We start from the raw sequence: 15,501 nt of genomic DNA on the forward strand, positions 1-15,501 counted from the left end.
AATGTCATCAGCACACCAAGGATTCCCCAAAAGGACCCAAAGCTTTATTCACATGGTCACACGATACACATATGCCGTATGTGTACCATGTGAATAAAGCTTTGGACCCTTTTGAGGAATCCTTGGTGTGCCAATGACATTTCTACACTGAGATGCGGAAGTAAATCTCACAGTAGTGCCTCCTGATTTGAATGGGTCTACCTTGTCTGGCCATGGGCTAGGAAGGCAAAGAATCCACATGTTTGTGCCCCCTAGGAGTTGGTTGCCCTAGGCATGCTCTTAGTATCACTTGGGTGTGGGAACATGGTTCTAAAGCTTTTTCTGCACTTTCTGCTCTAAACCTCTTTAGACTAGGCCTTTTGGCCAAGTTAGGGGAAATTGTGATTACCCGCCCTCAGGGCCTAGCCTATGTAAGGGCACTTATTTTAGTTTTTCTTCACTTTTGTCTGTGTTTCCTTTGCTCACTATAATGGCGGGTGTTGCTATTAGGTTTCTTCCTGCCCTGAACCAAAGAGTCTCTCTTCGGGAGAGCCCCTCACCTAGTACTCGTTGGTCGGGTTCAGCTGAGCATGAGGAGAGGGGTCAGCCAGGACTTTTGGCTAGGTGGCCCAAGTTGAGCCGTGTGGCCGGGAGTCAGGGTAAGGTTCTACTCCTTTTGAGATGGCTGGACAAGTAACACACCCTTAAAGTGGTTGTAAACCCTTACATACACCCAGTGAAGTGACTGGCCTCAGGTGATACAAAGAGATTAAACAAATCCTCCCTGTTTAGCAGCCGGAAACAGAGAGAGGAAGCCCTCCCAAAGGTATTAGGACTCCCTCCAATGTGGCAGTGCTAAGTGCCTGAACTACCAATCACTGATATGTCACATGCTCCTCCATATCTGGAAGTACCAAACAAAGAAGTGGTGGAACTAAAGGGAGGTGAGGAAGTAAACCTATTGGGGGCACCTACATAATAAAATTCTGCATTAGCTAAGAAAGAATAAGCATCTTTTCTTTTGATAAGAAAATAGAGAGTAAGCTGCACTGAGCAGACCTCATTTTTCTCATGTTTCCGTCTAGTGTTTGTAATTCACACACTTTAATTACCTATTGTAAAGCACTGCATCGAATAAATGTCAGCACAAAAAAAAAAAAAAACTGATCTAGTTGAATTATGTAGGATTACAATAAACTACAGTATCCACTGCCTAGGAAGCAAATAGGAAACCAATTCCTGTTATATTTATTGGCCTGCCCTAATGAGACTACTGCCTACCAACATGCAGCTGAAAGCACAAAGGTAAGAGGGCAATTTCAGCATGGGTAATAACATGAAACAGACAAAGATCGGCCTGTACTCAGGTGTCACATTCTGATATGGATGCTTCTTGTCCCCCGTGAGAGCTGAGATGCGTCATCAGGTAAGATTTTTTTGAAAAGCGTTTGCCACATTCGGAACATGAATAAGGGTGATGGCCTGTGTGGACTCTTGCATGGCTGGCTAAGTTGGATCTACTGGTAAAGCCTCTCCCGCACTCGGTGCAGGAATACGGACGTTCGCCCGTGTGGATCCTTTCGTGTTCCGTGAGACAAAACCGCACAGCAAAACACTTCCCGCATTCCGCACAGGAATATGGCTTCTCCCCTGTGTGAAAGCGCTTGTGTCTGATAAGGTGATCACTCCGGAAAAAGCATTTCCCACATTCAAGGCAGGCATATGGCTTCTCACCTGTGTGGGATCTCTGATGTAGGACAAGATACTGGCTCTGTGAGAAAGACTTCCCGCATACAGGACAGGAGTAAGGCTTCACTCCCGAGTGTGCTTTCTGGTGCCTATTAAGCAGCGCTCTCTGGCTATAACATTTCCCGCACTCGGGGCACGCGTATGGCTTCTCCACTTTGTGACATTTCCGGTGTATAACCAGTTCTATCCTCTCAGGAAAAGACTGGCCACAGTCGGAACACACATAGGTTTTAGACCCTTTGTGACGATTGATGGACTCGGGGAGATCAGGTAATCTCCTGGAAAATGTAGAGGAATCAGATGACGGATCTGCGCTGTGAAGTGCTGGATGATCCAAATTTTCTTTGGAGGAACTAGGTGTGATACCATCATCTTCAGTTTCACCATCTGGAGAGATAATAGAACATCGGTCAATCATGGTAATCACATAATTTTTATATAGACCAACACCAGAAATGACTACCGGACACATGGCTACAGCACCTGTGTTGCAAGTAGGTGCGTGCAATCATGGTGCCTTTGCGTGCACAAAGTGTTCACGCTAAATTACTTAAAAGAGAAGTATGGCCAAAGATTTGGATATCTTCATCACTTATTTCTGCTCTCATGTGATCCAGATTCAGCCAACAGTGGGCTAAAGTTCTCTATCAGCAGACATTGCAGAGGTGCTCCAGGCTCTGGAAGGATCCTGACCGGAATGCCGCGTACACACGATCGGAAATTCAGCCAGCAAAAGACAGATGAGAGCTTTTGGTTGGAAAATTTGAACGTGTGTATGCTCCATCGTAAGCAAAAGATTGAGAGCACGTTCTCTATTTCTCTGTCTGAAAAAGTTCTGATTGGAAATTCCGATGCGCAAAATTCCTACGCATGCTCGGAAGCATTGAACTTAATTTTCTCAGCTCATCGTACGTCACAGCGTTTTTGATGGTCAAAAGTTCAGAGAACTTGTGACTGTGTATACAAGCCAAGCTTGAGAGGAATTCCGTTGGAAAAACCATCCAAGATTTTTCGTATGGAAATTCCTCTCGTGTGTACGGGACATAAGAGTAGATTTAGAGCTGTGTCTAAATCTTCCTAGCCTTTGAAGCCCAATCTGCATTCGGATCGTGGCCTAGAGGCTACTGACAGGCAGCAAGGAAGGGATGTGACACCCCCCTCACCGGCTGTTTAAAACACAATTTTTTCTGATGAAAGGGGAGTTTGAGGTGCTTCTCCATCTGCTTGAATTTGCAGCATTTGGCGGGCTTGGCACCCGCTAATCGCTACAAGTCAGAGGAACTTTTCCATGAGCGTGAAGCGAAGAATCACGTCCCCAGCCTGTAAATACCTCTGTCCACTGCCTATTGCAGCATAAGGTGGGGGGCATAAAAGTGACTAGTCTAAACAAGGACTAAGGTCGGGATTCATCCAGATGTCCGAGCCTGCCACTCCACAGTCTATCGTTCCAGTGAGCGCTGGAGGGGCAAAGCAAAGAGCTGGTGACTAGTAGTCCCCTTTCTCTGCTCAGTGAAAACTGAGAACTGGGTGATCAGCAGTCATGTGATCTCAGTTTTAGAGTCAACAGGGGACAGCTGCAGCAGCTGACTGATGTTGCAGCCATATAAGCGAGTATGTAGGTTTGTTTTTTGATATCTCACACTTCTCCTTTAATTTTTATTTAAAGCCTGGCATGACTCAGGGTCAGGTCTTTACGGATGATATTCTGTTACTGACCCTGCTTCATTTCCTGACCTGCATTTAAATTTTCCTGCACTGACTTCTGCCAAGCTTGCATTTGATAGTGTCTCCAATTTGGTATATTTGCTGTCTGCCTACTAAGAAATCAGGCTTACTCTGTGATCCAGTTCCTGTCCTCATCTTTTTTTTTTTTTGACTGGACTCTGCATACTCTTCCTACCGATGACCTTACTTCCATATGCTACATGGTCTACCATTGACTCCAGTCTACCCTGCTATGAAGGTTCTACTGTTAAAAAAGTATAGTACCCTAACCTCCTTAACTGTCTACTGACTTCAACAGCCACATCCTAAACAAGTGCCTACGCCTCTCTGCTGACCTTGGTTGTTCTATTCCCCATAGGCAACTCTCTGCAGCATTTGTACCCCTCCTGTACCTCAACGCCAGCTGTTAAACCATTAAGAATCTTTTGGCTAGAGAAGCAAAAAGGAGGTTTCTCCAGCTTGTTCTCCTGCCAGCTACATTAACAAGGAGGTTTGCTCTGGAAAAAGAAAATGAAAAAAGTAAGCAGCTACAAATTCTGTAGCTGCTGACTTTTAATAAGAAAAAACACACAATGTTCCTCAAGTGCTAAAACATGTGGATCCGAAAAAATAGTGTAAGATGACCAAGGGAAATGGAACTCATCCCAGGACCAGTGCAGCTGACCAATAATGGAAAATATAGCATATACAAAAACAACCGAGTGGACACCTCTCAATGGACTGGATGGCATAAGTTGGAGGTGTGTCTGCAAAGTGGTGTGAGCCATGCAGAGGAGGCGGTCAAAGCTCATGCGCTCAACACTTAGGGCAACAGACAAGCCTCTGTTCCATGCTAATAATGGGTTTTCACCCTCCTGTTGGACAGTTGCGTCATCCGGGTGAGCCGATCCCTCGGCTTGGCTTCCCCGACGGCTCAGAGCTACATTTCTCCACGGAGAGGAACGATCCTTCAGCCTCCTCTCCCAGATGGCTCCCACCACTCTGCAGCAACTAGCAGGCACACCTCCAACTCACACCTGCATGATCCCCCGGTTATCTCCCCCCCCCCCCCCCCCCAACCAGGCTTCCACCTGTACACCATGGACACTGGTGCCTTGCCATGCCACATTGGCTAGTCTGCACAAGTATGTTAAACCCTCAATGCCCACGGGAACAAGTGTGGTATTGTTATCTCTTTCAATCTAATTAATTTTATCTCACGATTTAAAACTATTATTTTTGCTCATTGAGGAATAAACACTTGTCTTTCTCCATGACATCATTTATTCTTGTGATTCTTCCCATTTGAACATCCAGTCTAATGAGCGCTGTCCATCTGGTTGTTGTTGACTTTTAATAAAATGAGACTTACCTGTATGGGAATCCAGTGCCGTCCTCACCCAGCCTAGTTCTTCACTAGCCTTTGGATTCCCAACACTGTCATCCTAACTGTGAGCAGCTGGTTAACCACTGTGCAAGCGTGAATGGTTCTGCAGGCTTCTAGGACCTGTGACATGTCCCAGAAGACAGAGAGGGGGGGGGGGGGGGTAATCCAAACAAGTGGGAGCGTGTACCTGTCAAAACTAGGTACCCACTACCCCGCAAAAAAAAAAAAAAAAAAAAAGGGGACATGCCAAATATGGCAGGGGAGGAGGACTTAAAGAAGAACTCTCTTTCCACACACTTCACCAAGCTAGCCCAAATGAACTATGTCCCTCACAAACCTGTGAGGCCGTTGGATGTGCGGTATAAATTGTAGCAGTGGCTACATACAGCACTGTGTTCTGGGTCCGAGCCAAGACTCACTGTCTCATACCTGGAACACAGAAGTCTACCTCAACGCTGCTCAGAGCAAGCAATGTATTCTATCAATGAATACAAAGCCTCTTCTGACTGATGATGTCAAAAGCTCTGAATTAGCCAGACTGCCTCTCTGACTCAATTAGAGGAAGGTCCAAATGAACTATGTAAAGTGTGTAGAATGATGGAGTTCTTCTTTACCCAAAAGGGAAGTTCCGCTTTAAATTATACTACATTACCTAGTGGCACTGTACAACCCGTTCCAGAAAACGGTATATCATGGGGTGCATATTCGTTAGTTGTCCTTAAGAAGCAGCGCAGGGACTACGGCAGCGACAGAACAACAAGAATCTGGAACTGTAATTTCTGTATTTGTTACTTACCTGTGCTGATCCCTGGAGACGTAGTCTCCTCCTTAATCTTTACATGTAGTTCTTCCTCCTCCTCTTCCTCCAGTTCGTCATTTGTTACTAGAGTGTCACAAGCTGAACGATGGGCAGCAGAACACAACTGATCTGAAAAACTTCTACCATGTGGATCAGGTGACAGATTGGCAAAACGAAGTACCGAACTGACATTTGGAATTATGGGGTTTTCTTCTATGGAGTCTATAGGAAAATCATCATCATTACTTGCACCAGGTAGGGGGATCAGTGGACGCTTCTGTGTGGCACATGCTTTATATCTCCCGTCTGGAGGAAATGAGAACAGTTTAACTGTTTTACAGATCCATAAAATGTATAAAGAAATTTAGTCAATTTTCACTAAATAATTCTAATTAAAGATAACAGGTAAGCAGGATGCAGCATATAGTGGCAGATGACAATCTGTAACTCTTCAGTAATTGATGCGTATTACTCACCTGTGCTGATCTCCAAAGGAACGTCCTCCTCTTTAATCCTTAAATCTCCTTCTTCGTCCTCAACTCTTACCTCTGTCTGAGTGGCTCGGGTGCCTGTGAATAAAGTTGAGAGTAAAGTTCCCTCTACTGAGATGTATAAGAGACCTCCAGAGTCCGGTGACACCTCTGCCGGAGTGTAAAAGAGGCTACTGTGTCCTTACGAAGTATAAAAACAAGAGAGAGCGCATGCCAAACCCTAGTGTATTAAAGTTTATTTAAAATAACCAATGTTAAAAAAAAAAAACAGGTATTGCACTCACAGACTGCCGGTGTTATTATGGCATTCAGATCAAACAACCCCTCCACGGCTGCTTCCTCTCCCGATGCCCGGCAGTCTGTGAGTGCAATACCTGTTTTTTTTTAACATTGGTTATTTTAAATAAACGTTAATACACTAGGGTTGGCGTGCGCTCTCTCTTGTTTTTATACTTCATAGATGTGTCTGCCACCCAGTGGACTTTGGAAAGAGCTGCAACACCCGGAGTGGAGTGAATATATTTTTGTAAGATGCACCCAAGTGAACTATATGGGTGGGGACAGTGCCTATCTTGATACAGGTTATTTATTTACTGTGTCCTTACACCTAGGAAGCTCTTCCTACACCAAAATCTTCCTTTGCTGTACTGCTACACTTAGTCCGCTGCTCTTGGCTTCCATTGACTCTTACAGGAACCTAGCTACTGTAGAACCCAGTTTGGCCTTCCCGTTTCTGGAGGAGCTGAGAGATTGACGGACCAGCATGAGGCTGACTAATTACCATGTTACCACAGGCCCAGATGCTGTAAATCCTTTGTGGAAGCGTGTCCTGAGGTGAGAGGATTCACCTCCAGAGGCTAGCATACACTATATTGCCAAACGTATTGGGACACCTGACTTTACATGAACTTTGATGGCATCCCAGTCCTAGTCCGTAGGGTTCAATATTGAGTTGGCCCACCCCAGCTATAACAGCTTCAACTCTTCTGGGAAGGCTGTCCGGAAGGTTTAGCAGTGTGTCTATGGGAATGTTTGATCATTCTTCCAGAAATGCATTTGTGAGGTCAGGCACTGACGTTGGACGAGAAGGTCTGGCTCGCAGTGTCCACTCTAATTCATCCCAAAAGTGTTCCATCGGGTTGAAGTCAGAACTCTGTGCAGGGCAGACAAGTTGCTCCACCCCAAACTCACCCATGTCTATATGAACCTTGCTTTGTGCACTGGTCCAAATCATATGGTGGAGGGGGGGGGGGGGGAATTATGGTGTGAGGTTGTTTTTCAGAGGCTGGGCATGGCCCCTTAGTTCCAGTGAAGGGAACTCTTAAGGCGTCAGCATACCAAGACATTTTGGACAGTTTAATGCTTCCAACTTTGTGGGAACAGTTTGGTTCCTGTTCCAACATGACTGCACAACAGTGCACAAAGCAAGGTCCATAAAGACATGGATGAGCGAGTTTCTGGTGGAGGAACTTGACTGGCCTGCACAGAGTCCTGACCAAGGCAAGTGGTTAAATAAATGTTTTCAATAACCACTCTGTCCATATGTTAATATTATCTAGCAGCAGAAACTTTGACATAAGAGCTACATCAGTAACCTAATCTCAAAAATACCAACCTAATCATTCTTTTTGTTCCTCCCAAGACTTCCCGCTTTCTAGCTCTCATCACCTACTCCCATGCTCTCCTCCAGGGCTTTTCCCAAGCCTCCCCCATCCTATGGAACTCCATACCCAAATCTGTCCAACTCTCCTACTCTGTTTGCTTTTAGACATTTCCTGAAAACCCTCCTCCTCAGAGAAGCCTATTCTGCCTCTACCTAAAAACTGTGATATTATCCCCCCCCCCCCCACAGCCATTACCTTTTATTTCACTTGACTCTCTCTCTTAGCTAGTAAGCTCTAATGAGCAGGGCCCCCTGATTCCTCCTGTATTTAATTGTCTGCCCTGGTGTAGTAAAGTGCTGTGCAAACTGTTAGTGCTATAAAAATCCTGTATAATAATAAAAATAAGAGGTACCTGTATGTGTGGAGCCCCCGGAGTACAGAGGACGGGGACATCTCTCTGGGGGATTTCTGTTTCTGGATCCATCTGTAGGAAACACACACACACTGACTGAATACATTGTTTCTTTAGATCAGAGGATGTGTATCTAGGTGGATCCTCGATACTCTTCTCTCCTTTACAAGAAATGAATGTCTCCTCTTACCCATGACATCCTTCTACAGATCCTTGTGTCTTTTTATATATCCCCTATTCATCCATGGAGATAGACAGTGACATCCTGACACCTTATAGCAGTGATGGCAAACCTTGGCACCCCAGATGTTTTGGAACAACATTTCCCATGATGCTCATACACTCTGCAGTGTAGGGGAGCTTAATGGAAAATGTAGTTCCAAAACATCTGGGGTGCCAAGGTTCGCCATCTTATAGGAACCCGACATACTATGTCCTTATATTGGAAGATGTGTGTATCTAGGTAGATCCTCAACACAAGAAATTAAAGTCTCCTCTTACCCGGTGATGTGAGGGATGGCCGCTTCTCCATCATGACGTCCTTGTGGAGATCCTCACGTCCTTCTAAACATTCCTCCATGGAGGCACAGACAGTGACATCCTGACACCTTGAAGGAACCTGACACACACAATGATACAGTCACCATCCAAATATATTACTTCTATTTTTCTGTATAATGTCCCAGAATTCTTGGCACCACTCACCTCTCCCGTCAGCAGCTCAATGATCTTGTTAATGATCCCCAGAATCTTCTTTTCTTGGTTTTTCTCAGTTATCATGGAGTCAGGTGAGGATTCCATGACAGCACTTTGCCTCTTGACCCATTCTCTTGAAGAACAGGAAAGGTTGCTATTCGTCACATACTCCCAAGATGTCTTCTTCACTACTTTGTAATCCTATGTAATAAGTGATATATATGTGTAAATCACAGAGGAGAAAGAAAGTGTCAACTCACTGTGACTTTCTCCAGTCAGGTCAATGTTTTATTAAAACAGATACAAGAGACATTTTGTGACACCTCCAGAACCTTCCTCACCTCACCGGTCAGGTCTGTTTTATTAATAGAGATCAGAGTGATGTCATGTGACCTCCCAGAATCCTCCGCACCTCTCCGGTCAGGTCTGTGTTTTATAATAGAGATAATAGTGATGTCATGTGACCTCCCAGAATCCTCCTCACCTCCCCGGTCAGGTCTGTGTTTTATTAATAGAGATAAGAGTGATGTCATGTGACCTCCCAGAATCCTCCTCACCTCTCCGGTCAGCAGGTAGATGATCTCCAGGGTGAAGTTTAATATACTCTCAGTCCTCTTCTTTCTTTCCTTGTCCATTCTTTGTAGATCAGTCATGATTGTAGATATTATCTGTAGGTCTCCTAAAAGTGGCTTCTATTGATAAAATTTCACTTGAAGTAATCACCTGTTGTACAACAAGAGATTGAAATAATTATGTTCTGCTAAAAAAAACAAAAAAGAAGTACAGAAAGGCAATGACATCCTAAATAACACTCTACAAACATAGAAAAGAAGTGTGACACTAAGATGCAGTTTTGAGGCAAATCTTAGGCCCAAGGTCTCAAAGTGCTCCTTCAACCTCTGTCATAAGAAGCTCTTAATTTAATGCTTGTTTTTCTATCATTCTAAAAAGCTTGTTCACACTATTGTGTTACATTACCACACACACAAGTTAACTGTCCTCTTTGTTATCATAGACATCAAATTACCACTTCTGGACTGCCTACTGTACCTTTACTGCTACAGTGCATCCCCGCTGTGCTGGATCACATATACACTATATTGTCAAAAGTTTTGGGATGCCACAGCTGTATGTTAGTATAAGCCTCCATTCACACCTGGGCGTATCAATGTGTTTTGGTCATTTTTCTTACGTTTTTTTTTGCAGCTTTTTACAATATTTGTAAAAGCTTTTTAGAAGTGTACTACAAGCGTTTTACAGCGTCAGACGTTTTTTGTTTAGCCAATAGAAAGCACTATAAGGAGAGGAAATTAGGGGTAGAGAGCTGCTATATGAGCATTTTACGAGCGTTTCTTCTGCTCAAGTCAGGCGTTTATATTGAAGTCTATGGTGCCAAAAACACATTAATCTGCCAAAAAGAAGCTCACATACTTTTTTGAGCTTCAGGCGACAGAACACTCGGATGTGAACAGAGGCCATTGAAATGAATGGAATTTTGCTTTTTGGGCATTTGAGATTCAGAGTGTAGTACCCTGGTGTTTAGGCAGGGTTGCTCCTAAATTTACCAGCCAGGTATAGCTACCTTGGCCTATTGTTAGGAATCAATTGATTTCATTTTAAGTCTGTAATTACTGCACTTCTCTCTTTTGCCGCTAGGTGGCTGGGTAACTGGTGGCATTAGATACGAGAAGGGCAATGCAAGGTCAGATTATGGGTATATGGGGGTATCCCAGCCAACGGGCAGGGGGTTTCCTTGAATTCCTTGGCCTGCTGGGAGAACCTATATATTTGAGTAGAGCCAAGTGATCTGTGTTCTGTGCCACCTGGATGGAGGGGTATCATATTGCCTGGGCTGCTAGGCCGGAGTCTGGGCCTATCCCATGCACATCCGGCTTCTAGGCTGTGTGATGGCCTATCCAGAATCAAGAGAGCAGCGCAGGGTTGGGATTGCCGCTTGAAGTCCAACCAGAAGCGACGGTTCTGCTGGCTGGAGAACCTGTTGTAGTTGGCAGTAGAGGGGAAGCGGTAGCCAATAAAGGGACCATCCACCTTATTACCAGAGACCACAGTGGGTAGCTGAAATCCCAGAGCAGAATTCTCACCAACCAGTGAAGAAGTGGGAAACTTCAGTGGGTATCAAGCTAATGACCCAGCCAGTGGAAGTGACGCTTGCAGAGCAGCCTTGTGTGTCAAGCCAGGGAATGAGAAGGCAGTTGTGTGAAGCTTGAGAAGTATCTTGAGTGGCAAGCTAGGGACTCAGCAGAGAAAAGGGGGTGACGCTTAAGGGAGATACCACCGTGAAGATTAAAAGGAGCTCAAGGGATTCCATGACAGTGAATCATCTAGTCTAGAGAGTGAGAGACTGGCAGCTCAGTGGGTTGAAGAACTACAAGAAGTAATTATAGTGGAAGTGAAGGAACTGTTACACTTTGTGTTAGAAACTGTTAAAGACTGTTGCCATAGGAGAAAACATTTCTAAACATGCAGATGTGGCAACTTGATGGATGCCTTTCCCTGCATGGCTGTTCTCCTGTTGAAGTCTCGGAGTCTGCCAATTAACCTAGCAACTATCTAAGGGTGTCCTGGCCCAACCCCCTCTCCCAAAGTTCAGTTAAGTTAAGTTGCATTCAAAACGTGTCTGACGCCCAATGAATCTACCTTGCATTACACCCACTATGCCTTACAACCCACCGCATACAGAAGCATGTCAGCTATCTTTGGTGCTGGAGGTTCTCATTAGACTTATGGAGGCCTGGGACTTTGCTACAAGAGCTAAGCATTTTACATGCTAAAAATCGCTCAGGTGTAAACATCCCGGGGTTGTGGTAAAATTGCAGGTCAACTGCCCGGTCTTACTGCCCCCTGGCTGCTCCCCAGTGGCACGCCATCACTGCTGCTGGGGCTCCCACCTTCTCCCGGTCTTCCTTTTGGGTTGGCATGGCTGGGCCGCAATGGCGTGACTCCCGCGCACGTGATGAGTCATCGTATCGGCACAGCGCTCTACATTTACAGCGTACTGAGCGTGCTCTGGATGCAGAGCGTCACTGCCCATGTGCCTATAGCCGATGATGTTCTCCGCACCTACCGGTGAGACTTCATTTAAAGCTTACCTGTAGCTACAAGTTTAAAGTGGTTGTTTAGCACTGCTTTACTTGCACGCTGGATGAGTGGCGTACCACCGCACATCCGCAAGCGACAGGTGATGTCACTGCACCAATGCAGGAGTTATTCCATCAATGTGACCAATCCGTGGCTGCGGAAAGAAGTAGCTCTACCTGTGGGAAGACCAGAAGAAGACGGCGGTGGAGCGTGGACCTCCGGGGGTCACCACCACATGCGCTCGGATGCGCCGGAAATGTGAACGTTCAGACAAGCCGAGCGGTCCTGTGGATAAAACACCATGGTATGAGCCATTGCTGAGGGTAGGAGGATGACACCCCTGTGACCCATTGCCCTTTAAAGTCTATAGAAGCCCTTAATAAAGCAGATATTACCTCCTCCCTGTGCTGACACACTCCACCGACAAGGAAGCTGCTGCAAACACAGGTAACTTCTGACAACTAGCCCGCTTTCCTCTGCCCACCCCCAACCCTGCCTGGCGCTCTGCGCATGCGCCTCACTACAGCCATCAGGTAGCTGATAACCAGCTTGAAACGCACACCGCCGCTGGAGGGTCGTTCTGCTGTCGCCTAGCAACAATCCTGTGTTCCTCATTGGGACGTTCTATGCGGAACTAACGCTAGAGGGCGAGCAGAAGCGTAAACTGTCTTCAACGTAGAAGAGCGGCGGCCATCTTCTTGAAGTCTAAAATGCGGCTACCGCAAATATTACAGATATTTGTATTACAGTGTTCTTGTACAGCGCTCCTTATTGGATTTCACTGGTTCCCCTTTTGCCCTTGGGTTATGAAGTAGCAATGTTCTTGGTAAAGGAATTCCGGTGTTTCATCAGATTAGGAGACCCACAGAATATGTAACGGAAGTGACGTTACGTCGCAGCCATCTTGCTACACCCCACACTCCTCCACAATAAGGATACACCGAGAAGGGGCAAGGCGGACATCTTGTTACACCCACTGGAGTTTTGCATTTTACACTTATTTTTAACAGTAAAGCGACTTTATATAGTGAAATACACTAGTTAGAACTCCGTCTGACTGATTAGATGTTGAGTTTATCTGGTCACCAGATAAAAACCCTATTTATGAGGATTATAACCATCTCATTTATGAAAACATTGTAATTTTTAATTTAACATGCAGAAGTGTATATAAACGCATGTACAATACACTCATATACTGAAGTTCTATAGGATTGGATCAAAGTCATATTACACATGCATGAGCTAATATACACATGTTTGAATTGTGAGGAATTCCTCAAATCCTGCATGAAGTCAGCAATATCCAATCTTATGCTGCGTACACTCGATCGGAAATTCAGCCAGCAAAAAAACGATGAGAGCTTTTGGTTGGAAAATGCGGACTTTTGCTGTTCGAATTCCCACCAGCAAAAGATTGAGAGCATGTTCTCAATTTTTTTGGTCGGAAAAAGTCCTGATCGGAAATTCCGATCGTCTGTAGCAATTCCGACGTGCAAAATTCCTACGCATGCTCGGAAAGAATTTGACGCCTGCTCGGAAGCATTGAACTTCGTTTTCTTGGCTCGTCGTAGTATTGTACATCACCGCGTTCTTGGCGGTCGAAAGTTCAGCAAACTTTTGTGTGACCGTGTGTATGCAAGCCAAGCTTGAGCGGAATTCTGTCGGAAAAACCAACCAAGATTTTTCTGACACGAAATCTGCTTGTGTGTACGCAGCATTACAGTCAGACCCTAGCATCTTCTCTCCCAACTCCAAGAACCTTTTCACGTCCATTATCTTCTTTTTGGAAACTACAGAATGTTCTGTCCCTGGCCCTCTTCTCCAGTCCTTATATCTCCTATATGATTTCTTCCTCCCCACAACAAGAATACAGAATTCCTTTACTGCTAGGAAGAGGATCTCCAACAATCCTTCTCTAATGATCAATGCAAGAAAGTCTCACATCTTTCTCCCAAATCCTTGCTTTACTCCAAATACCAGGAGAACAATTGCAAAATATTTACAGGATGGTATAGGGTCCCCCTATCACCCTTCACAAATATCACCCCAATTTCCCTGATCAATTTCTGGAGATGTCATTCACAAAAGGGAACCATGTTCCTTGTATTATGAATCTAAAAATGCTTTCCTTCTTTTGAAAATCCAGGACCATTTCTCAAAAATTCCCAGATTATGTACCACAGGAAGATCCGTCCCTTTTCCTTTTATATATTCCTATGAGGAGATATAAGAGATCAGTCATGTGTCACATCTTTAATGCAGCAAAAGCCTGCATGCCCCTGAAGTAGAAGAACCCTTCACCAGTGGTGGCTGCTCATGCAGGGTTAGGGTGACCACATTTCCAAACTGCCATTCAGGGACAACCCCCCCCCCCCCCCGCACCCGCCCAAAAAAGATGGTTTTTGATACCTTTTTTGCCAATTTTTTGGGGAAAAAAAAGCAAACAGTGGTAACCAGTTTAGACAGGTATGCAATGTACACCTGCTTTAACTAAGTCACTTAGTGACAACGGTGTACTTTGTAAATCACTTACTCTGGCAAGTTCACTGCATCAAAGTTATGTTTAAGATTGCTATAAACATATCTGCCTGTGCATTGTTCAGTATTTGCCCTGCACACTATCACAGGTCATACTTTTAAATATGTTAGACATATCTTAAGAAATAGAAAAAACTAAAAAAAACAAACAGAACAAGTTGCAATAAATTAACAGATTATTTTTATTGTTTTCTCAACCAGCAAGAACTTTTAGAAATTAGGTATAAACTAGTAACCAACCATATATAATAAACCACCAAAAATCCACTTTTTTCTTAAATAACAGAGATATATTACTATAAATATATTTTTGAAAATATAAAACTTACAAAACAGTCAATTGCAAATATAATGTTGCTGAAATATTATTGCTGTGTCTAATTCAGCTCACATGGTAATATGACCATAATCAAATCCTTCAGACCACACGACACCACCTGAGTATCTTTTGTTTTCAACACTGATGTCTAAAAGTGTATTTCTTGTCACTTCTTGCACATTGCAAGAGTTTTTTATTTTGTTTCACAAAACTATAAAAAGATTGACAGCCCATGTCAAAATTGATTTTCACCTGAAGTTCAGATTTTATTAGATCAATGCTGCATCTATTTCTTGTGTCAGACCAGCACATTCCCATCATGCTGAAGACCCTTTCAACTGCTGCATTTGAGCATGGGATGCTAACAACAAATGATACCACTTTCAAGAGGTTTGGCAGTTTGTCAGGTCCAGCCTTCGTGAATATTGTTGACCATTTAACATCGGTGTTGAGATCATCATCTGCTTCAGTACTGGTAGAAACCGTTTGCAAGTGTGGACAAACGCAAGCAAATTCTTCGTAAAGGTCATCTATTAAAACAGAGTCTAAATTCAGAGCTTCAACTGATGCCACCAGGTTATCAAATGTAAGCTTTTCCTTCAAATTTAGACATTGAATTTTTGACAAATAGTTTTTGTCTGAAAAATCAAACCACTGTTCTAAATACTGAACAGCTTTTTGATAAAATTTTTGGAATTCTGATACAATTTTTTTGGCTTGC

General features: G+C 44.2%; 2 protein-coding genes across 2 annotated transcripts in view; one reads left to right on the plus strand and one right to left on the minus strand.

The window, feature by feature from the left end:
- The window catches only part of LOC143957201 (uncharacterized), a 101,862-nt gene extending 89,331 nt beyond the window's left edge, over positions 1–12,531 (minus strand). The window contains exons 1-9 of the mRNA XM_077467347.1: positions 12,316–12,531; positions 12,097–12,205; positions 9,379–9,544; positions 8,831–9,022; positions 8,627–8,744; positions 8,126–8,197; positions 6,095–6,187; positions 5,616–5,924; positions 1,346–2,115 (exon numbers count right to left, since the gene is read on the minus strand). Of these exons, the coding sequence (XP_077323473.1) occupies positions 1,346–2,115; positions 5,616–5,924; positions 6,095–6,187; positions 8,126–8,197; positions 8,627–8,744; positions 8,831–9,022; positions 9,379–9,474 (1,650 nt within the window). The 5' untranslated portion in view covers positions 9,475–9,544; positions 12,097–12,205; positions 12,316–12,531. The remainder of the gene's footprint in view (positions 1–1,345; positions 2,116–5,615; positions 5,925–6,094; positions 6,188–8,125; positions 8,198–8,626; positions 8,745–8,830; positions 9,023–9,378; positions 9,545–12,096; positions 12,206–12,315) is intronic.
- The window catches only part of LOC143957110 (uncharacterized), a 497,982-nt gene that overhangs the window by 74,375 nt on the left and 408,106 nt on the right, over positions 1–15,501 (plus strand). The gene's annotated exons all lie outside the window — the stretch shown is intronic.

The sequence above is a fragment of the Lithobates pipiens genome, unplaced genomic scaffold (genome assembly GCF_037356315.1).
Source record: "Lithobates pipiens isolate NorthernLeopardFrog02 unplaced genomic scaffold, aLitPip1_a1.2 Scaffold_51, whole genome shotgun sequence".
Classification (NCBI taxonomy): Eukaryota; Metazoa; Chordata; class Amphibia; order Anura; family Ranidae; genus Lithobates; species Lithobates pipiens.